Below are 23277 nucleotides of genomic sequence, written 5' to 3'. Positions count from 1 at the left end.
ACTGATAAACGCTCTATACATACCTTCTTACCCTCAAGATATCTTTTCGGTACAGGCAGCAACAGAGAAAGGCGCAAGTGTTGTGTTCCACCCAGAATCAGCAGAATTAATCAGTGAGAATGGTACAAAGTTTAACATCGAGAAGTCCGGTAAATTGTATTACCTACATGTTGGACTTTATAGTGAAATAGAAAACACTGATTCAGTTAATTATACTAGTGATTTAAAGGGTTGGCATAATATATTAGGTCACTGCAATTATGAGGATGTAGTGAAGCTTGAGGAAGTAGTTGATGGTATGAAAGTTGGTGATAATACCATCAGGCCAGATTGTGATACGTGCACTTTGGGGAAGATGATTCAGAGTAGAAATAGAAAACCCGATATACGGTCTAATACCCCCTTAGAATTAGTACACACAGATCTTGCTGGCCCAATTGATCCCATATCAAAGGAGGGATTTAGATACAGCATAGCATTTACTGATGATTATTCTGGTGTTGTCTTTGTGTATTTTCTTAAGAATAAAAGTGATACGGTTGAGGCCACAAAGAAGTTCCTTGCCGATTCAGCACCATTTGGTACTGTTAAACGGTTAAGATCAGACAACGGTGGTGAGTTCATTTCTGGAAAGTTTAAGGCATTGTTAAGAGAAAATAAAATCAAACATGAGACCTCATCACCTGATTCTCCTCATCAAAATGGCACAGCCGAACGCCATTGGAGAACCCTATTCGAAATGGGAAGGTGTATGCTCATTGAATCAAATCTTGGTAAATCAATGTGGCCATATGCAGTAATGCAAGCTGCATACGTCCGCAATAGATGTTATAACAACCGCTTAAAGCAAACACAATATTTTGCTCTTACCGGTAAAAGGCCAAACTTATCTAAAATGAGAGTTTTTGGCTCCGAATGCTATGCGTATGAGCATGACAAACGAAAACTAGACCCACGATGTACTAAAGGTGTATTTGTAGGTTTTGATAGGAACAGCCCGGCCTATCTAGTCTATTTTCCAGAGACTGGAAAAGTAATGAGATATAGGATTGTGAAGTTTCTTACAAAGAGGGTTGGTGAACAGCAAACCCAGACAGAGGATACTTTAAGTGATGACTTTAGTCCATCTAGGGACAAGAGTGATCTGAAATCCTCTAACGATCAAAGTTCTACAAGAATGAGATGCCTGACCAACAGATAGAGAAATCTGATCACAATCAGATACTACCAGAATTAGAGCAAGATGAAAGTATAAATCACCCAAAACGTGACAGGAAACCTCCGTCATATTTGAGTGATTATGTCACAACTTGCAAAAGTGATACAGATCAAGTAACTTATAATGTAGATTATTGTTATAAGTTATCCGATTTTCCTCAGATATATCAGGAAGCTATAGAATCCCCTAATGCAGAGCTTTGGAAAGAAGCAATGAAAGAGGAAATGAGTTCTCTCGAAGAGAACAACACGTACACCCTGACGACACTACCAGAAGGTCAGCAGGCAGTGGGGGGCAAATGGGTTTACACGGTCAAGGAAAACAAACCTAATGGCAAAACGTACAAAGCCAGGTACGTAGCCAAAGGGTATAGTCAAACAAAGGATATTGACTATCACGAAACCTTCGCTCCAACTGCCAGTCTCACATCAGTTAGAGCTTTAATGCAGATAGCGGCAAAATATGATCTTAGTTTACATCAAATGGATGTAAAAACGGCATATCTGCACGCTCCGATTGATTGTGACATATACATGGAGCAGGCTGAAGGTTTCTCGAAGTCCCTTCAGAGTCTGGAGAAAAACTGGTGTATAAATTAAACAAGTCTTTATATGGCTTGAAGCAATCAGGAAGAAATTGGAATAGTATGCTGCACACCATCTTGTACAAAACAACTTTGTACAGAGTGATGTTGATCATTGTTTATATATTAAAGATGTTAAGGGTAAACTGATTATCATACTCGTATGGGTAGATGATTTAATCATCGGTGCAAGCAATGATTTATTGCTGCATAATACAAAAGAGATGTTGAAAGATAAGTTCCATATGAAAGATCTTGGAAAGCTTACCTACTTCCTAGGTATTCTTTTTGAGCAAGGTACTGATTATGTCAAAATGAGTCAGAGGACTTATTTGACAAAATTACTGACAAGATTTGAAATGTATGATTGCAAATCCTGCTCTACTCCTTCTGAACCAAAATTAGAATGGGGCGACGAGGATTTTACTGAGCCAAGTAAATATCGTGAGTTGGTTGGTTGTCTGATCTATGCAATGACATGCACGCGCCCTGATATATGCTGGATTGTCACGACATTGTCACAGTATTTGTCGAGACCTCTCCGAGAGCATTGGGTCGCGGCAAAACATGTTTTGCGCTATCTGAAAGGAACTCTTGATTATGAATTATGTTATAGAAAGTGTGATGATGATTTGAGGTTAGTTGGTTATAGCGATGCTGACTGGGCTTCTTCGACCCATGATAGACGAAGTATCAGTGGGTACTGTTTCAGTTTAACTGAAACCGGGCCATTGATTTTATGGAGGTCAAAGAAGCAACGGACTGTGGCCCTCTCCTCTTGTGAGGCAGAGTATATTGCTCTGGCAGCGACCGTTCAGGAAGCTCTTTACCTCATCCAGTTATTAAACAAACTCGTTAATATTTGTTGTCCAATTCAAATTTATGAAGATAATCAGGGTACGATAGCTTTATCGAAAGATCCAGTTAATCGACAAAGGTCAAAACATATAGATATTCGTTATCATTTTATACGCTCGACTATCAACGCAGGCAAGGTTGTAGTATACTACTGTCCCACTACAAATATGATAGCTGATATAATGACTAAATCAGCAACACGTTCAAAGTTGCAAAGATTCAAAGATGTTATATTTGGTACTTAAAATGTTTGGAAAATATTGATTTTAGTTAAAGTTATGTTAACCATTGATGTATCAAGAGTAAGCAAATAAGAATGAGATCAAGTGGGGGTGTTAAAATGTGATCTCATCGTATTTCTCCTTGTATGTACTTAGGGCAACCTGTGGCCGAGAGTTGTTGTTGCTTGTTAAAATAAAACGGCGAAAGCACATTGTCTGATTTGAGTTGAGAATATATCTATCCGAATCCCCATCATGACGGAAGCACCGAGTACATCCACTGGCAGTACGGCCAGTGGAACGAACAGTTCAACAAATATCACAGGTATTACACTGTATCAAGGTGCATCCATGGTCAGGAATGCTAAATGAGCAATGCTATAAATCAAATATGACTTAGCTGAAATTGTGTTTTCTGCACATAAAATCTTGATAAATGCATAAGAGTTTAGAAAACTTCTATTTATCTCCATAAAAGATCCGAACAATTTTTCGCATTCAAAAAGTTAAGAAATTCTTAGACGTTTCCTCTAGAAGTTCAAAAATCAATTGGATTTCATGCGGATTGTATAATATTAAACATGAATGAATCAATGAAACTCGGAAAAATGAAAATTACCGGTGAGGTATGTTACAATATGTACTTGGGCCCCCTGTGGCACAATCAGTAATAAAAGCACGGATGCACGGCCCATCTGCCATTATTGTTATGTTCCCACCACGTTGTCGTTTATATTGTTGTTCTAGTACTTGTATGACATCTTGAAACATGGTGGCAGCGGTGGGATCATATGATATTTGATCTGTTGATCTGTTTGTAAAAGAAACGGGTTGAAAGCGTGTGCTGCGTGTCTAACTTGGCTCGAGAATTATGGCCGACGAGGGTTCTTCTACAACGCCTCAATCGTCATCTGAGCCTAATACTTCTACTTCATTGGGTGAGCAAGCTTCAAGATCGTCATTGCTACCTGGCTATGTTTTTAAACCGCCCGAGCCAGTTAAGGTAGCAAAGAATGGCGTAGAAAATTGGAAAATATGGAAACAGCTTTGGCAGCATTATTGTGTTGTGTCTAATGTTGAACAACACCCAGCGGCCTTTAGAAAGTCGCTTCTCATATCGACGATGGGAGTCGAAGCTTTGCAGATATATAATGGATGTGATCCACTCGATACGGATACTGCTGAAGATATTCTTAATAAATTGGACGCACACATTCTTGGGGAAACCAATCAAACTTTTGAAAGGTACAAGTTTAACACAAGAATTCAAAAGTCTGATGAAACTATCGATGATTACTTGGCCAGCCTCAAGACTCTAGCTAAAACTTGCAATCTCTGTGAATGTTTGAAGACGTCTCTTTTGAGAGATAGAATCGTCCTAGGTGTGAGAGATGATGTCACACGAAAGCGTTTATTGCAAGAAGGAAAGCTTACCTTACGTAAAGCCCTAGACATTGGTCGCACACACGAGAAAACCACCAGCCAGTTGAAAGTCATTGCTGGGAAAGAAGATGAAGTGCATCGAGTAAACATCAGTAAATACAACCGAAAGTATTTATCTGCGGCGAGAAATGCTAAAGGATATCAAGCCGCGAGAAAGACTAATGAGGTGAGTAGCAAGTCAACTCACAAAGGGAAAATTAACAAATGCAAGTTTTGTGGTGCTGAACACATAATGAAGAAAGAAGCTTGTAAAGCATGGGGAAAGCAGTGCAATAAATGCAAAGGTTCAAACCACTTTGCCAGGTGCTGTTCTGCCCTGAAACCAACACATGTGGTGAGAGATGATTCTTCATCAGATTCTTCTACCGAATGGGTGTTTCCAGTAATAGCAGAATCAGTGAACTCTGTCTCTACTGGCGCTGTTTACGCAGAAATGTCTCTTGAGGATGGAGGAAAGGTGAAATTCCAAGTTGACTGTGACAACTGCACCAGTACTCTCCTACTACGCCCCAGAGAAAGAGCTCGTGATCCAATGTGATGCTTCAAGTACAGGAATTGGAGCTGTTCTCCTTCAAGATGGAAAGCCTTTGGGATATGCTAGTCGAGCTTTAACAGCCACAGAATGTGAGTATGCTCAAATTGAGAAAGAGTGTCTTGCAATTGTGTATTCGCTTGAACGATTCCACCAGTATACCTTTGGGCGAAAGACAGTGGTTTACAGTGACCACAAGCCTCTAGAGATGATTGTGAAGAAACCACTCTACAAAGTGCCCAAGCGACTCCAAGGCATGATGTTAAGGCTAATCCAGTATGACATAGAAGTAAAATACCAGAAAGGAGAAGAAATGTACATTGCAGATGCATTGTCTCGTGCCTACTTGCCTTGTGCTGGACAGGACAAGGAGCTATTGGTCAAGGTAGATGCTGTTAGTCACATGAGAATCAGAGAAGAAAGCCTTAAGCAGTTAAAGAAAGCGACTGAAGAAGATGAGACATTGCAAGCTCTCAAAGCTGTCATTCTTAAAGGCTGGCCTGAAACTAAGCAGGAACTCTCAACCCTTGTTACTCCATTCTTCTCCTATAGAGATGAACTACTCCTACATGATGGTCTGTTGTTCAAAGGAGAAAGAGTCATTGTTCCAGAGAGAGAAAGAAAGTCCATCAAGGAACAATTACATGTTTCGCATTTAGGAGGTGATAGTATGCTAAGACGTGTTCGAGAATGCGTGTTTTGGCCTGGAATGTCTGCAGAAGTCAAGCAGTTGGCCAGCGACTGTGATGCTTGTCAGAGTTATGCCAGGGCACAGCAGAAAGAAACACTGATGCCCGTTGAAGCTAAATTACCATGGGAGATTGTAGGTGCTGACTTGTTTACACTTGACAACAAGGATTACCTGGTGACGACTGATTATTTCAGTGGATTTTGGGAAATTGACCGAATGAAGAGTACCTCATCTGTTGCAGTAATCAAGAAGCTCAAGCAGCATTTCTCAAGGTATGGAGCCCCGTGTAAACTGATTAGCGATAATGGACCCCAATTTGCTTCACAAGAGTTTCACAACTTTGCTGTAACATGAGACTTTGAGCATTGCCCCTCAGCTCCTACCCACTCCAATGCCAATGGTAAGGCCGAAGCAGGAGTCAAGGCAGCAAAGCTCATGTTGAAGAAATGCATGAAAAGTGATACTGACCCAAATTTGGCATTTCTGGAGATCAGAAACACCCCTACTCAAGGAGCAGGCAGCAGTCCAGCCCAACGATTACTCAGCCGACGTACCAAATCATTGCTGCCTACTACGACCGAACATTTAGCACCCAGGGGAAGAGAGTTTCTGAAAACAGACCAACTTAGGCTGAAATCAGAACAACGGAGACAGTGTAGAAATTACAACAAATCTGCCAAGGACCTGGAAGTACTCGCAGAGGGTGACACTATTAGGCTAAAGCTATTTAGAATTGGCGCAAAAGAATGGGAGAAAGGGACTGTACGCAGGCGATTAGATGAGAGATCATATGAAATCGAGACCCCCTCTGGTACGTATAGAAGAAACCGGGTTGATTTGAGGAAGACGAGGGATCTCTCTTCATCAGAGGAGATGTCAATCCCTGAGACGCCAATGATGATCCAAGAGTCTGTGGAACTACCTGCAGAGCAACCAAATTCACCACCCATCGAACAGACTCCCTCACCACCTAGCAACCACCATCCAGTTGATCCTCCTGTTGTAATACCCGTTGATCAGCCAGAAGTCCATCTACGAAGATCCACAAGGATCAGAAGGAAACCAACCCACCTCAATGACTTTGTCAAATGAGCTTAGTATGAACTTTGTCTATGAACCTTACTTACTTATGCTATCATGATTATTTGTCTGTTATTCAGATACAATAGTTCCATCTTTATGGAAGGGACATATTTAGTATTAATATTACTCGATTTTAGGTTTATTAATTATTTCATTTATCTATCATTATACTAAGGCAATTAGTTTCTTTACATTAGAGAAAGAATGTTACAATATGTACTTGGGCCCCCTGTGGCACAATCAGTAATAAAAGCCCGGATGCACAGCCCATCCGCCATTATTGTTATGTTCCCACCACGTTGTCGTTTATATTGTTGTTCTAGTACTTGTATGACATCTTGAAACAAGGTAGTTGACGTTTTTTTCCATATTTTTTGAAGTTATAATACTTATTTGGCCTGGTATTGGTAAAAACAACGTGAGCGACTTGTATACATCTTGAAATAATGTTTTTTCGTATTATGTTTAATAAAATATATCGAAAACAACGAGGTTTCGCACAAAATAAATTTTTTTTAAAAAATCCAGGAGGGGAATGTTTTCGAAGCGGGCTCAGATTTGAGCCTGGTCAGTGGTAACTACCATGGCCATTTAGGACCATGTGGCGTCAGCAGAGCTTCTACGCATGCGCAGAAGGGCGAAGTCTGCCATGTTTTCGGCTTCAAAAAGATGGCGGCGAAGTTACCAAAAAATGACGAGCTGGTCCTCCAGGAATTATTATATAGCTCAGTGGCTGGTGCCCCATCGAAAATGAGATAATGAGTTTCATCTTCATGAAGGTGGGTAGATGTGCCTGCGATAAGCTCTAGCTGTAAAGGATTCGCTGGTCATGCCACCCATCTGTATGGTGTAATGCATCGAACCAAAAACTTGAGACACCGCCGGGCAAACGGTAATGTTGCGTCCCTTTTGTCCGCACACTTGGCGATATGCTCGCTCTCCTACGCGAGCCCGCCCTTGAGTTCTGGCTGACATATAAAACCACATTCGTCGACGAAGACAAGATGATGAACATTCGCCTCTTGTAAGAACCAACTACCATATTCGTGTCGTCCCTCAATATCGTCTGGTCTGTTACAATCCGCTGGGAAATGAGTACAGCATTCCGTCAAACGCCTGTATTCAAAAAGCTCACTCACACTCAATGAGTGCGATTTTGTTAATGCTTTTGTTAATGTAATTTTGTTAATGCTTATCAATGAGAAAGTTTTCTCTGAATAGATGGAAAGATATAAGGTAAAACACTGAAAATCAAGCTCCTATTCGGCTTGAAATATCGCCATTGAAACGTTATGAGAAGATTAAGATCTCCCACTCAATGAGTTTGGGTGTGAGTGAGCTTTTAGAATACAGGTGTAAAGGCTAATTTCCACTGCGGAAAAACGAGCAGCGGATCGGATCGGATCTGATTTTTTTCCGAGCCTGGTCCGATCCATGCAGTGATTTCGGATCGGATAAAAAAGTTGAAACTATTTGAACTTTTTTTTATCTGGTCTCGGACGCTTTCGGATCAATATAAGCCAAAAATTTCAACAGACGGCGCACGTGCGGATTATCTTTCGTTCCGATCCGATCCGCTGCTCGTTTTCCTGAGTGGAAATTAGCCTTAAGTTTTTACCAATTGTTATTTCATGAACTTGTGGCTTCTCAGGCATTCGACGTCGTAATTCTGTATTTATGGCCCGAAGTGTCAAAGTGCAATCTTCATCAGTAGTATAGAGAGTGGGGGTTCTACGTCGGGTGGTGCGGGTGGTGCGCCTTGCACCACACGTGACGTCACCAACGGCTGAACATTATTAATTTATTCCAATTTTGCGTTAAATTTTTTAATAATTTTGCATTGCTAATGCATTCGTTTAATGTTTATCATTATTTAGCAGTATAACCATGTGTTTATTACAGAAGAGGCCATTCCACGTAAAAGCTTTTTATGCTTTCGTTGTTCAATACGTATATAAACTTTATAGGCTTTATAGTTATACTCCTCATTGAAACCAGTGATTTATATTTGCTTACATTCTGTTTAGAGATCTTTAGAGACTTTAGAGATCTCATGCAGTTATATAATTAATCATAATTCAACGCTCTGCCTGTTTTTACACAATGATTGTGCAATAATTTATTATTCATATAAGTACGCGCGGGGGCGAGGAATGGGGTAAACAAAGAAGCGTAAATACACACAATAGCGTAAATACGCAGGATATGTTTGTTTCACAGCAATTTACTTAAATTACACAAATGCTGGTTTACTTATCACACAGTGTCAATCGGTTAAAGATATCTTTGTTGCTCAGGCGTCTAAGTATCAGCAAACCCCGAAGCAAGCTCTCCTTTATCGTTGAATAACTCGTCGTTTCGCCAGTCCTTCATGAAACTTTGGCGTTGTTCAGGGGTCCAAGAATCTGTCAGGTTCGCAGCAATACCATATCGCCATTCTCCACTTCCCATCGAAGTAAACGACTCATAATTTCTATATTCTTCTCAAACAGAAGATCCCTTTCATATCAGTCATAGCGACTTTCCAAAGTTCGTAAGCTCAGCCACAGTTGTCTGGTGGTGCGGGTGGTGCGCCTTGCACCACACGTGACGTCACCAACGGCTGAACATTATTAATTTATTCCAATTTTGCGTTAAATTTTTTAATATTTTTGCATTGCTAATGCACTCGTTTAATGTTTATCATTATTTAGCAGTATAACCAAGGGTTTTTTACAGAAGAGGCCATTCCATGTAAAAGCGTTTTATGCTTTCGTGTTCAATACATATATAAACTTTATAGGCTTTATAGTTATACTCCTCATTGAAACCAGTGATTTATATTTGCTTATAATCTGTTTAGAGATCTTTAGAGGCTTTAGAGATCTCATGCAGTTACATCATTAATCATAATTTAACGCTCTGCCGCTTTTACATAATGATTAGCCAATGAATTCTAATTATGTATGCGTATATCATAATATTTACACCGTATCCTAGCAACCCATGGTTGAACTGCAGGCAAGATCGAGCGCGTTTGAATATAAACTTTAAACGCATGCGCAAAATTACATATGATCCGAAATATTCATGTTTGCACCACAAGCCGCAGGAGCATTTTAGCTGCATATAATCTAACAAATTTTGCAAATACAAAGTTGAAATTGTAAACTGCACAAGAGGCTGCTAAAGAGTAAAGCGTAAAGAGGTTAAAGAGAGTTACTCAAGGTAAGATGTTGAATAGTTTATTTATTGCGAATTACATAAACTGATATGATTAATAAGTGCAAAGAAGTCGATTCCTAGTAGTTGCTGTGCCCTTGCTGCCTGCACCTATGAAGAAATATCTGAGGTGCCCCTTGGGAAAGTCATGCAACGAACGGAGAAGCGGATTCCTAGTAGTTGCTGTGCCCTTGTTGGCTGTACCTATGAAGAAATATCTGAGGTGCCCCTTGGGAAAGTCATGTGACGAACGGAGAAGCCGATTCCTAGTAGTTGCTGTGCCCTTGTTGGCTGTACCTATGAAGAAATATCTGAGGTACCCCTTGGGAAAGTCATGCAACGAACGGTTTAGTAAAGTTGTTGCGGTTGTCAGCTGAATCATTTACGATATATAAATGTGACGAAGTCACTTTTATTACGCCATTCAGTAGTTGCTATGCCCTTGCAAGCTGTGAAATTGCTTGCTACATTGATTTAGTATTTTTTCACCCTGTCTATAGAATGGATTATGCCTGCAAGACTTGTTCGAAGAAGTTCACTCAGTTGAGAAGTTTAATTCGCCACGAACGCTCTACCCATGGAGAAAAGAAGTTATTTATCTGTGAACAGTGCAATGAGTCTTTTACACGAAGAGATGCTGTCAAACGGCATGAAAAGCGACATCAAAAGATCACTACGTATACCTGTAACAACTGTAGAAAAGAATTCTACCGTCACGACAAATTAGTGGAACATCAAATTCCTTGTCAAGGAAATCCCTTAAACGAAGACCTGATGAAGATGATAGCGGTCCAGTTCCAAAGAAGGCACGAGCTGATATTCAAATTGGAAAAGGGGAAACAGCTAGCCAGGTTGAAGAAAACGACACAACCCTTGCGGTTCAACAACAGCTTTTGAAGATTCCTTGAAGAAAATCGAACTGAGACCACGAAAAAACCAAAAACACGACATGTCTCAGTTCTTGCGTGGTAAGACAAAGCCCATTTTGAAACACCTTTCGAAAGAGTTGGGAAAGAAACGGGGTATTAAATGGTTTGTTAACGTTAAAGTACGGTTTGTAAAACATAAACCCGATGGCGAAGATTTAATAACCGAGCCTCATTTTCGCAGTCTCTGTATGAAAACAGTTAATCAGCACGAACTGTCTAATCAACTGGATGAAGCGAAGCAGAAAATTGTCCAGTCGCTGGTGTTATTTCAAAAAGAAGGAAGTGGTTGGATATTAGACGAAATCCTTCATCTTGACCTTTGCATGGCCAAGTATACTCCAGTAAAAGGATCCAGTTACGTCCCACTACCTAGAACTATTGCAGGAAAGAAAGCAGTGATCAACGTTAAGAATTCCGACAGCAAATGCTTCATGTGGGCCGTCCTTGCTGCTCTTCATCCTATTCACTGGAAGAATAACCCGGAAAGATTACATCACTATGAAAATTTTCAAGATGAATTAAATTTTAATGGTATTGAATTTCCTGTGACTATTGATAAAATTAACAGATTCGAAAAGCAGAACAATATCTCAATTAACGTTATTGGCTTTGAAGATAAAGTACTATTCCCAATCTACGTAACGAAAGAGCGCTTCAACAATCATGTTGACTTGTTGCTATACTCTGAAGGTAATGCGAGACATTACTGCCTCATTAAAATTTAAACAAATTGCTCTACAGTCAAAACCATCATAAAGCACGGATGTTTTACTGCCGCTATTGCTTTCATGGATTTATCCGCGAAGACTTGCTTCAAGAGCATGAACCACACTGCTGTCAACATGCAGCTCAACGCATCGAACTCCCGACTGAAGAGAATGCTCAACTGTTCTTTAAAGACTACTATAAACAGTTGAAAGTTCCGTTTGCGATTTACGCCGACTTCGAAAGTCTTACCACCAAGATCAACTCAGTTAATCCTAATCCTGAAAAATCCTCCACTGAAAATACCAAACCACCAACCTTGTGGATTTTCCTACATTGTTGTATCCGACCATGAGAAGTATTGTAAAGCGCCTGTAGTTTATCGTGGAGAAGACGCAGTCGACGAATTTTGAAGTGTTTAGAAGAAGAGCAGAAATATATTCAAGAGAAACTGGATTGGATCGAGCCCATGCGAATTGAGAGAGAAGAAGAGCAAGCGTTTCAAGATGCAGTCCATTGTCATATTTGTGGATATGAATTGGGTTCTGACCGTGTTCGTGACCATTGTCATCTTTCTGGAAAGTACCGCGGAGCTGCGCACAACGATTGCAATTTGAACTATAGTTTTACCGGCCGAATTCCTGTTATTCTTCACAATCTACGTGGGTATGATTCTCATCTCATAATGCAAGGACTTGGTAAACTCAAAGAGAAGAAGATCAACTGCATTCCAAACAACACCGAAAAGTACATCTCCTTCTCCATCGATAATATGGATTATATCGACTCCTTACAATTCATGAATGCATCGTTGGAGAAGCTAGTATCTAATCTAGCAAAGGACGGCGTTGAAAAGTTCCCCGTTCTAAAGAAATATATCGACAGCGACAAAATATCCCTTCTGCTAAGAAAAGGCATCTACCCCTACGACTACATGGATTGTACAGAGAGATTCAATGAACCAACCTTACCATCGAAGGAATCCTTCTACAACGTGTTGAACGACGAACATATTTCAGACGAAGATTACGCACACGCGACGAATGTATTTAACAAGTTTGCCTGTCGGAACATGGGTGATTACCATGATCTGTACTTAACGTCGGACGTTCTTCTCCTTGCGGATGTGTTTGAAAATTTCCGAAGCGTGTGCCTCAAAGCCTACAACTTGGATCCCTGCCACTTCTATACAAGTCCTGGTCTAGCCTGGCAAGCGTGTTTGAAAATGACTGAAGTCGAACTCGAGCTGCTGACCGATCCAGACATGTATCTATTCATCGAAGAAGGTCTTCGCGGTGGAATTTCAATGATTAGCAACCGCTATGGTAAAGCCAACAATCCATACGTTCCCGATTATGACCCAGAACAAGAGACCTCCTACGTGATGTATCTTGACGCTAACAACCTCTATGGCTGGGCTATGTCGCAACCTCTACCCACGGGTGAGTTTGACTGGCTAACCGACCAAGAGATTGCAGAACTCGACATCACGGACGTTGCGGACGATGACGATGAAGGCTACATATTGGAAGTAGACCTACACTATCCGTCCGAATTACACGATCTTCACAACGATTATCCTCTAGCACCTGAGAAAATGAAGATTTCTTCAGAAATGTTGTCACCATACTGCCAGGATCTGTCGGAAAGTTTGCAACTTCGTGGTGGCGCTGTGTCTAAATTGGTGCCGAATCTACAAGACAAGATCAACTATGTGGTCCATTACCGCAATTTAAAGCAATACCTGGCACTTGGCATGAAGTTGACAAAGATCCACCGCGTTTTGGTATTCCAACAAAGCCCATGGTTAAAGACCTACATCGATTTCAACACCGAGAAACGAAAACATGCAGCAAACGACTTCGAGAAAGATTTCTACAAGTTGATGAATAACTCGGTGTTCGGCAAAACCATGGAGAATTTGAGAAAGCGCGTTAACGTCAAGCTCGTCAACGATAAGACGAAACTATCGAAATTGATAGCATCTCCTTCCTTTGACTACTTCCGCATATTCTCAGAGGAGTTGGCAGCTGTCAACATGAAGAAGACGAAGCTTTACCTAAACCGCCCCATCTACGTCGGATTCACCATCCTGGATCTCTCCAAAGTACTCATGTATCAGTTTCACTACGAGTACATGAAACCCAAGTATGAGTACAACGCAAAGTTGTTGTTCACAGACACGGATAGCCTTTGTTACGAGATTAAGACCGACGACGTTTATCAAGACATGTTGCAAGACATCGATCTCTTTGACACATCCGAATACGCACGAGACCATCCACTGCACAGCCTGACGAACAAGAAAGTCCTTGGCAAAATGAAAGATGAAACGCATGGCATACCCATCCAAGAGTTTGTTGGTTTGCGACCGAAGATGTACTCCATTCTCTATACCGAAAACGACAAGCAAGTGGAGAAGAAAACGGCTAAAGGAATAAAGAAGTCCGTCACGAAACGAAAGCTTCGGCACACCAACTACAAGGAATGTTTGTTTGATAAGAAACGGACAATGGCCAGCATGAATCAGATTCGAAGTGAACGCCATGAAATCTACTCCATTAAATTGAACAAGATTGGTCTTAGCCCTTATGACGACAAACGCTATATTATAAACGATGGAGTGAACACTCTTGCTTATGGACATTACCAAATCATAAGCACAGACGAGTGAAATATCAAGTTTTATTGTTGTTGAACAATACATAAGTTACGTTTTAAAGTTATAAATCATTGCAATTGCATGAAATACAAATTATGTTACAATGTTACGTGTTTATAAAATTGAAGTTACATGTTTATTTATATTAAGAGGAGGTTTTTTCTATGTGGAAAATGCTCAAACCTTATAAAATCATAATATTGTACGCATGCGTGGATGCATTAAGGTGTGTTTTGAAAGTTTGATGTTGAATGTTGGGTTTACATAGAAACAAACTCTCCTCTTAAGTTACGTGTTAAAGTTATAAATTGTTCTGAAAGTTAATAAATTGTTGTAAAAGTTAATAAATATTTGAAAGAAATCCTTTGATTATTCTCAGTCTTCAGTTTGTGGTATAATGATCCAGATTCTACCCCGTCTGTTTAGTCTAAAAATGCAACCATTTCGCTGGGATATTGTTCGGCTTGTCTTTTGTATGTTCAACACTGTCGTTTTTCCTCTTTAGAACTCTAGGCTTGCTGTTTTCCTTGCTTATCTTTTTGGTGCTTAATAATTCACACACCACGTCTAGCTGTCGTTTGTTCTCATGTCTGTTCTCATCATCAAGAGTGTTCTCATTTGCTCTGTTGTACACAACACATTTCCCTTTCGGCTGTAGTTTCTTCTTGTAGGTACTTCTTTCTTTGGTCAATATCGAGCAGATGCACATCCGCAAGATGATTTGCCAATCTTACAAGGTATTTTGCACCGCAATTGGGAACGGTACAATCACGACAAACGCGCTTCGCCATGTCTACGGTTTGAAGAACAGGATGCAAATGAGCTGTTTCCTCTGATTACTGACTTTTATTAGGGCCAATCGGGCCATAGTACAGGCCAATCGGGCCAAAAAGGCCAAAAGGCCAAAATAGGAGACACAGCTCCTTCCAATCCCATAACCGCTTGCCAAAGCCTCATATCATTTAATCTCTTAGTATATGAACAGTTCTTTCTCGATTCTTTTACATACATCTTTCCCACTGTCTTTAGCACAGTTTTGGATGGTTTGATAGTCATAGAAGGCTTGTCTGTTTGCTCCATTCCTAATATCTTGTTTAAGTTGGTTTTATTTCGGCGTTTAAATTTATGCTGAGGCATAAAGGCTTGTCTGCATGCGGATTTGCCGTCTTATTATGTGAGTGTTTTTTTCTCGATTCTTTTACACTTCAACGTTTCCCCTGCTTTTCGGATAATCACCAATTCAGTTCGTTTGTGTATCGTAGTATAGTTAGTCGTTCGCTTGAGCTTGAGTTTCTTGATTTGTGCAGTTTGGCTTTTTTCTGATCTTTAACATTTATCTTCTTTTAATGGCTCTTTTACGTAAATCATTTACCCCAGTTGATTTTGAGCGTAAAACCTCTTTCTTTGAAGATGCTTTAGGAGACATCGTTTTGTGTGCACACTTTGCTGGCATATTGCAAACTGAGGACACAGTTTATTAAAATCACGTTATTTCATACATATGATTTTCGCAATCACAGCGCTTATGACAAAAACCTAAAAGTCTCTTCTTTTAGCATCCGTCTTCGATCTGTACAAAAATTACATCTCCAATCAGCAAGTGTATATTTGAGCAGCTCTTGACTGTCTACACAAGGTTTAATATCCGTTAGGGTTTCGATAAAAGCCTCCGTGACCTTTGTCTCTGAGATTTTTGACAACGCCTTGTCAAAATACATGCATAACTTTTCGTCTTTTTCCATATAGTGATACATTGATGTTTTGTCTGAGATAAATTTTCCATAATACAACCATTACAATTATCAACCACAAGTTGAGATATCATCATTGATATCTCTTTTGCGTAACACTTTAGCAATTTGTTTTCGATACATGAAAGCATTGAAAACGTCAAAGAGTAAAGCCCCTTACAGACGAGCAAGTTTTCTATGACAAGTTTTTATGTGACAAGTTTTAATTGTTCGTCTGTACGCGCAACTTTGACAATTTTTTCTATGACAAGTACAATTGTTCAAAATCAAATATAATTGTACTTGTCATAGAAAAAATTGTCAAAGTTGCGCGTACAGACGAACAATCAAAACTTGTCACATAAAAACTTGTCATAGAAAACTTGCTCGTCTGTAAGGGGCTTTACTCTTTGACGTTTTCAATGCTTTCATGTATCGAAAACAAATTGCTAAAGTGTTACGCAAAAGAGATATCAATGATGATATCTCAACTTGTGGTTGATAATTGTGATGGTTGTATTATGGAAAATTTATCTCAGACAAAACATCAATGTATCACTATATGGAAAAAGACGAAAAGTTATGCATGTATTTTGACAGGGCGTTGTCAAAAATCTCAGAGACAAAGGTCACGGAGGCTTTTATCGAAACCCTAACGGATATTAAACCTTGTGTAGACAGTCAAGAGCTGCTCAAATATACACTTGCTGATTGGAGATGTAATTTTTGTACAGATCGAAGACGGATGCTAAAAGAAGAGACTTTTAGGTTTTTGTCATAAGCGCTGTGATTGCGAAAAATCATATGTAAAATAACGTGATTTTAATAAACTGTGTCCTCAGTTTGCAATATGCCAGCAAGTGTGCACACAAAACGATGTCTCCTAAAGCATCTTCAAAGAAAGAGGTTTTACGCTCAAAATCAACTGGGGTAAATGATTTACGTAAAAGAGCCATTAAAAAGAAGATAAATGTTAAAGATCAGAAAAAAGCCAAACTGCACAAGATCAAGAAACTCAAGCTCATGCAAACGACTAACTATACTACGATACACAAACGAACTGAATTGGTGATTATCCGAAAAGCAGGGGAAACGTTGAAGTGTAAAAGAATCGAGAAAAAAACACTCTCATAATAAGACGGCAAATCCGCATGCAGACAAGCCTTTATGCCTCAGCATAAATTTAAACGCCGAAATAAAACCAACTTAAACAAGATATTAGGAATGGAGCAAACAGACAAGCCTTCTATGACTATCAAACCATCCAAAACTGTGCTAAAGACAGTGGGAAAGATGTATGTAAAAGAATCGAGAAAGAACTGTTCATATACTAAGAGATTAAATGATATGAGGCTTTGGCAAGCGGTTATGGGATTGGAAGGAGCTGTGTCTCCTATTTTCGCCTTTTTGGCCTTTTTGGCCCGATTGGCCTGTACTATGGCCCGATTGGCCCTAATAAAAGTCAGTAATCAGAGGAAACAGCTCATTTGCATCCTGTTCTTCAAACCGTAGACATGGCGAAGCGCGTTTGTCGTGATTGTACCGTTCCCAATTGCGGTGCAAAATACCTTGTAAGATTGGCAAATCATCTTGCAGACGTGCATCTGCTCGATATGACCAAGAAGAAGAATACCTACAAGAAGCGAAACTACAGCCGAAAGGGAAATGTGTTGTGTACAACAGAGCAAATGAGAACACTCTTGATGATGAGAACAGACATGAGAACAAACGACAGCTAGACGTGGTGTGTGAATTATTAAGCACCAAAAAGATAAGCAAGGAAAACAGCAAGCCCAGAGTTCTAAAGAGGAAAAACAACAGTGTTGAACATACAAAAGACAAGCCGGACAATATCCCAGCGAAATGGTTGCATTTTTAGACTAAACAGACGGGGTAGAATCTGGATCATTATACCACAAACTGAAGACTGAGAATAATCAAAGGATTTCTTTCAAATATTTATTAACTTTTACAACAATTTATTAACTTTCAGAACAATTTATAACGTTAACACGTAACTTAAGAGGAGAGTTTGTTTCTATGTAAACCCAACATTCAACACCAAACTTTCAAAACACACCTTAATGCATCCACGCATGCGTACAATATTATGATTTTATAAGGTTTGAGCATTTTCCACACATAGAAAAAACCTCCTCTTAATATAAATAAACATGTAACTTCAACTTTATAAACACGTAACATTGTAACATAACTTTGTATTTCATGCAATTGCAATGATTTATAAGTTTAAAACGTATAACTTATGTATTGTTCAACAACAATAAAACTTGATATTTCACTCGTCTGTGCTTATGATTTGGTAATGTCCATAAGCAAGAGTGTTCACTCCATCGTTTAGAATATAGCGTTTGTCGTCATAAGGGCTAAGACCAATCTTGTTCAATTTAATGGAGTAGATTTCATGGCGTTCACTTCGAATCTGATTCATGCTGGCCATTGTCCGTTTCTTATCAAACAAACATTCCTTGTAGTTGGTGTGCCGAAGCTTTCGTTTCGTGACGGACTTCTTTATTCCTTTAGCCGTTTTCTTCTCCACTTGCTTGTCGTTTTCGGTATAGAGAATGGAGTACATCTTCGGTCGCAAACCAACAAACTCTTGGATGGGTATGCCATTCGTTTCATCTTTCATTTTGCCAAGGACTTTCTTGTTCGTCAGGCTGTGCAGTGGATGGTCTCGTGCGTATTCGGATGTGTCAAAGAGATCGATGTCTTGCAACATGTCTTGATAAACGTCGTCGGTCTTAATCTCGTAACAAAGGCTATCCGTGTCTGTGAACAACAACTTTGCGTTGTACTCATACTTGGGTTTCATGTACTCGTAGTGAAACTGATACATGAGTACTTTGGAGAGATCCAGGATGGTGAATCCGACGTAGATGGGGCGGTTTAGGTAAAGCTTCGTCTTCTTCATGTTGACAGCTGCCAACTCCTCTGAGAATATGCGGAAGTAGTCAAAGGAGGAGATGCTATCAATTTCGATAGTTTCGTCTTATCGTTGACGAGCTTGACGTTAACGCGCTTTCTCAAATTCTCCATGGTTTTGCCGAACACCGAGTTATTCATCAACTTGTAGAAATCTTTCTCGAAGTCGTTTGCTGCATGTTTTCGTTTCTCGGTGTTGAAATCGATGTAGGTCTTTAACCATGGGCTTTGTTGGAATACCAAAACGCGGTGGATCTTTGTCAACTTCATGCCAAGTGCCAGGTATTGCTTTAAATTGCGGTAATGGACCACATAGTTGATCTTGTCTTGTAGATTCGGCACCAATTTAGACACAGCGCCACCACGAAGTTGCAAACTTTCCGACAGATCCTGGCAGTATGGTGACAACATTTCTGAAGAAATCTTCATTTTCTCAGGTGCTAGAGGATAATCGTTGTGAAGATCGTGTAATTCGGACGGATAGTGTAGGTCTACTTCCAATATGTAGCCTTCATCGTCATCGTCCGCAACGTCCGTGATGTCAAGTTCTGCAATCTCTTGGTCGGTTAGCCAGTCAAACTCACCCGTGGGTAGAGGTTGCGACATAGCCCAGCCATAGAGGTTGTTAGCGTCAAGATACATCACGTAGGAGGTCTCTTGTTCTGGGTCATAATCGGGAACGTATGGATTGTTGGCTTTACCATAGCGGTTGCTAATCATTGAAATTCCACCGCGAAGACCTTCTTCGATGAATAGATACATGTCTGGATCGGTCAGCAGCTCGAGTTCGACTTCAGTCATTTTCAAACACGCTTGCCAGGCTAGACCAGGACTTGTATAGAAGTGGCAGGGATCCAAGTTGTAGGCTTTGAGGCACACGCTTCGGAAATTTTCAAACACATCCGCAAGGAGAAGAACGTCCGACGTAAGTACAGATCATGGTAATCACCCATGTTCCGACAGGCAAACTGTTAAATACATTCGTCGCGTGTGCGTAATCTTCGTCTGAAATATGTTCGTCGTTCAACACGTTGTAGAAGGATTCCTTCGATGGTAAGGTTGGTTCATTGAATCTCTCTGTACAATCCATGTAGTCGTAGGGGTAGATGCCTTTTCTTAGCAGAAGGGATATTTTGTCGCTGTCGATTATTTCTTTAGAACGGGGAACTTTTCAACGCCGTCCTTTGCTAGATTAGATACTAGCTTCTCCAACGATGCATTCATGAATTGTAGGAGTCGATATAATCCATATTATCGATGGAGAAGGAGATGTACTTTTCGGTGTTGTTTGGAATGCAGTTGATCTTCTTCTCTTTGAGTTTACCAAGTCCTTGCATTATGAGATGAGAATCATACCCACGTAGATTGTGAAGAATAACAGGAATTCGGCCGGTAAAACTATAGTTCAAATTGCAATCGTTGTGCGCAGCTCCGCGGTACTTTCCAGAAAGATGACAATGGTCACGAACACGGTCAGAACCCAATTCATATCCACAAATATGACAATGGACTGCATCTTGAAACGCTTGCTCTTCTTCTCTCTCAATTCGCATGGGCTCGATCCAATCCAGTTTCTCTTGAATATATTTCTGCTCTTCTTCTAAACACTTCAAAAATTCGTCGACTGCGTCTTCTCCACGATAAACTACAGGCGCTTTACAATACTTCTCATGGTCGGATACAACAATGTAGGAAAATCCATAAGGTTGGTGGTTTTGGTATTTCTCAGTGGAGGATTTTTCAGGATTAGGATTAACTGAGTTGATCTTGGTGGTAAGACTTTCGAAGTCGGCGTAAATCGCAAACGGAACTTTCAACTGTTTATGGTAGTCTTTAAAGAACAGTTGAGCATTCTCTTCAGTCGGGAGTTCGATGCGTTGAGCTGCATGTTGACAGCAGTGTGGTTCATGCTCTTGAAGCAAGTCTTCGCGGATAAATCCATGAAAGCAATAGCGGCAGTAAAACATCCGTGCTTTATGATGGTTTTGACTGTAGAGCAATTTGTTTAAATTTTTAATGAGGCAGTAATGTCTCGCATTACCTTCAGAGTATAGCAACAAGTCAACATGATTGTTGAAGCGCTCTTTCGTTACGTAGATTGGGAATAGTATTTTATCTTCAAAGCCAATAACGTTAATTGAGATATTGTTCTGCTTTTCGAATCTGTTAATTTTATCAATAGTCACGGGAAATTCAATACCATTAAAATTTAATTCATCTTGAAAATTTTCATAGTGATGTAATCTTTCCGGGTTATTCTTCCAGTGAATAGGATGAAGAGCAGCAAGGACGGCCCACATGAAGCATTTGTTGTCGGAATTCTTAACGTTGATCACTGCTTTCTTTCCTGCAATAGTTCTAGGTAGTGGGACGTAACTGGATCCTTTTACTGGAGTATACTTGGCCATGCAAAGGTCAAGATGAAGGATTTCGTCTAATATCCAACCACTTCCTTCTTTTTGAAATAACACCAGCGACTGGACAATTTTCTGCTTCGCTTCATCCAGTTGATTAGACAGTTCGTGCTGATTAACTGTTTTCATACAGAGACTGCGAAAATGAGGCTCGGTTATTAAATCTTCGCCATCGGGTTTATGTTTTACAAACCGTACTTTAACGTTAACAAACCATTTAATACCCCGTTTCTTTCCCAACTCTTTCGAAAGGTGATTCAAAATGGGCTTTGTCTTACCACGCAAGAACTGAGACATGTCGTGTTTTTGGTTTTTTCGTGGTCTCAGTTCGATTTTCTTCAAGGAATCTTCAAAAGCTGTTGTTGAACCGCAAGGGTTGTTGTCGTTTTCTTCAACCTGGCTAGCTGTTTCCCCTTTTCCAATTTGAATATCAGCTCGTGCCTTCTTTGGAACTGGACCGCTATCATCTTCATCAGGTCTTCGTTTTAAGGGATTTCCTTGACAAGGAATTTGATGTTCCACTAATTTGTCGTGACGGTAGAATTCTTTTCTACAGTTGTTACAGGTATACGTAGTGATCTTTTGATGACGCTTTTCATGCCGTTTGACAGCATCTCTTCGTGTAAAAGACTCATTGCACTGTTCACAGATAAATAACTTCTTTTCTCCATGGGTAGAGCGTTCGTGGCGAATTAAACTTCTCAACTGAGTGAACTTCTTCGAACAAGTCTTGCAGGCATAATCCATTCTATAGACAGGGTGAAAAAAATACTAAATCAATGTAGCAAGCAATTTCACAGCTTGCAAGGGCATAGCAACTACCTGAATGGCGTAATAAAAGTGACTTCGTCACATTTATATATCGTAAATGATTCAGCTGACAACCGCAACAACTTTACTAAACCGTTCGTTGCATGACTTTCCCAAGGGGTACCTCAGATATTTCTTCATAGGTACAGCCAACAAGGGCACAGCAACTACTAGGAATCGGCTTCTCCGTTCGTCACATGACTTTCCCAAGGGGCACCTCAGATATTTCTTCATAGGTACAGCCAACAAGGGCACAGCAACTACTAGGAATCCGCTTCTCCGTTCGTTGCATGACTTTCCCAAGGGGCACCTCAGATATTTCTTCATAGGTGCAGGCAGCAAGGGCACAGCAACTACTAGGAATCGACTTCTTTGCACTTATTATATCATATCAGTTTATGTAATTCGCAATAAAATAAACTATTCAACATCTTACCTTGAAGTAACTCTCTTTAACCTCTTTACGCTTTACTCTTTAGCAGCCTCTTGTCGCAGTTTACAATTTCAACTTTATATTTGCAAAATTTGTTAGATTATATGCAGCTAAAATGCTCCTGCGGCTTGTGGTGCAAACATGAATATTTCGGATCATATGTAATTTTGCGCATGCGTTTAAAGTTTATATTCAAACGCGCTCGATCTTGCCTGCAGTTCAACCATGGGTTGCTAGGATACGGTGTAAATATTATGATATACGCATACATAATTAGAATTCATTGGCTAATCATTATGTAAAAGCGGCAGAGCGTTAAATTATGATTAATGATGTAACTGCATGAGATCTCTAAAGCCTCTAAAGATCTCTAAACAGATTATAAGCAAATATAAATCACTGGTTTCAATGAGGAGTATAACTATAAAGCCTATAAAGTTTATATATGTATTGAAAGCAGCATAAAACGCTTTTACATGGAATGGCCTCTTCTGTAAAAAACCCTTGGTTATACTGCTAAATAATGATAAACATTAAACGAGTGCATTAGCAATGCAAAAATATTAAAAAATTTAACGCAAAATTGGAATAAATTAATAATGTTCAGCCGTTGGTGACGTCACGTGTGGTGCAAGGCGCACCACCCGCACCACCAGACAACTGTGGCTGAGCTTACGAACTTTGGAAAGTCGCTATGACTGATATGGAAAGGGATCTTCTGTTTGAGAAGAATATAGAAATTATGAGTCGTTTACTTCGATGGGAAGTGGAGAATGGGCGATATGGTATTGCTGCGAACCTGACAGATTCTTGGACC

General features: G+C 40.0%; 4 protein-coding genes across 4 annotated transcripts; 3 read left to right on the top strand and 1 right to left on the bottom strand.

Annotated features, from left to right (window-relative positions):
• The first annotated feature begins 5064 nt into the window (after window positions 1-5064).
• LOC114533236 (uncharacterized protein K02A2.6-like) lies at window positions 5065-5901 on the top strand. The gene has a single exon (XM_028554738.1). It carries the CDS (start codon window positions 5065-5067, stop codon window positions 5899-5901), a length of 837 nt encoding a protein of 278 aa, XP_028410539.1.
• Window positions 5902-10703: 4802 nt separating this feature from the next.
• Window positions 10704-11681, top strand: LOC114533268. Its single transcript, XM_028554769.1, has 2 exons — window positions 10704-11291; window positions 11502-11681. The coding sequence occupies exons 1-2, from the start codon at window positions 10781-10783 to the stop codon at window positions 11675-11677; spliced, it is 687 nt and encodes a 228-aa protein (XP_028410570.1). The 5' UTR covers window positions 10704-10780; the 3' UTR covers window positions 11678-11681.
• Window positions 11682-11934: 253 nt separating this feature from the next.
• On the top strand, window positions 11935-14139 carry LOC114533235. Its single transcript, XM_028554737.1, has one exon. It carries the CDS (start codon window positions 11935-11937, stop codon window positions 14137-14139), a length of 2205 nt encoding a protein of 734 aa, XP_028410538.1.
• A 5884-nt stretch (window positions 14140-20023) lies between these two features.
• On the bottom strand, window positions 20024-22888 carry LOC114533234. The gene is made up of 2 exons (XM_028554736.1): window positions 22152-22888; window positions 20024-21965 (listed from the first exon to the last, which is right to left on the bottom strand). Exons 1-2 carry the CDS (start codon window positions 22352-22354, stop codon window positions 20024-20026), a joined length of 2145 nt encoding a protein of 714 aa, XP_028410537.1. The 5' UTR covers window positions 22355-22888.
• Between the last annotated feature and the right edge of the window lie 389 nt (window positions 22889-23277).

This window comes from Dendronephthya gigantea, unplaced genomic scaffold (genome assembly GCF_004324835.1).
Source record: "Dendronephthya gigantea isolate DGI-Jeju-01 unplaced genomic scaffold, DenGig_1.0 000088F, whole genome shotgun sequence".
NCBI classification, from domain to species: Eukaryota; Metazoa; Cnidaria; class Anthozoa; order Malacalcyonacea; family Nephtheidae; genus Dendronephthya; species Dendronephthya gigantea.
The sequence above is the reverse complement of the archived record's forward strand: the minus strand, read 5'-3'. Positions and strand labels throughout refer to the sequence as shown.

What these genes read in the sequence shown, in the direction of transcription:
- LOC114533268 (XM_028554769.1), top strand. Translation starts at nt 10,781, where the DNA reads ATGTCTCAGTTCTTGCGTGGTAAGACAAAGCCCATTTTGAAACACCTT. An exon ending in AGATGAATTAAATTTTAATG is followed by an intron (nt 11,292 to 11,501) that starts GTATTGAATTTC and finishes ATTGCTCTACAG; the next exon opens with TCAAAACCATCATAAAGCAC.
- LOC114533235 (XM_028554737.1), top strand. Translation starts at nt 11,935, where the DNA reads ATGCGAATTGAGAGAGAAGAAGAGCAAGCGTTTCAAGATGCAGTCCAT.
- LOC114533236 (XM_028554738.1), top strand. Translation starts at nt 5,065, where the DNA reads ATGATTGTGAAGAAACCACTCTACAAAGTGCCCAAGCGACTCCAAGGC.
- LOC114533234 (XM_028554736.1), bottom strand. Translation starts at nt 22,354, where the DNA reads ATGAAGAAATATCTGAGGTGCCCCTTGGGAAAGTCATGCAACGAACGG. An exon ending in CCTATGAAGAAATATCTGAG is followed by an intron (nt 21,966 to 22,151) that starts GTACCCCTTGGG and finishes CCCTGTCTATAG; the next exon opens with AATGGATTATGCCTGCAAGA.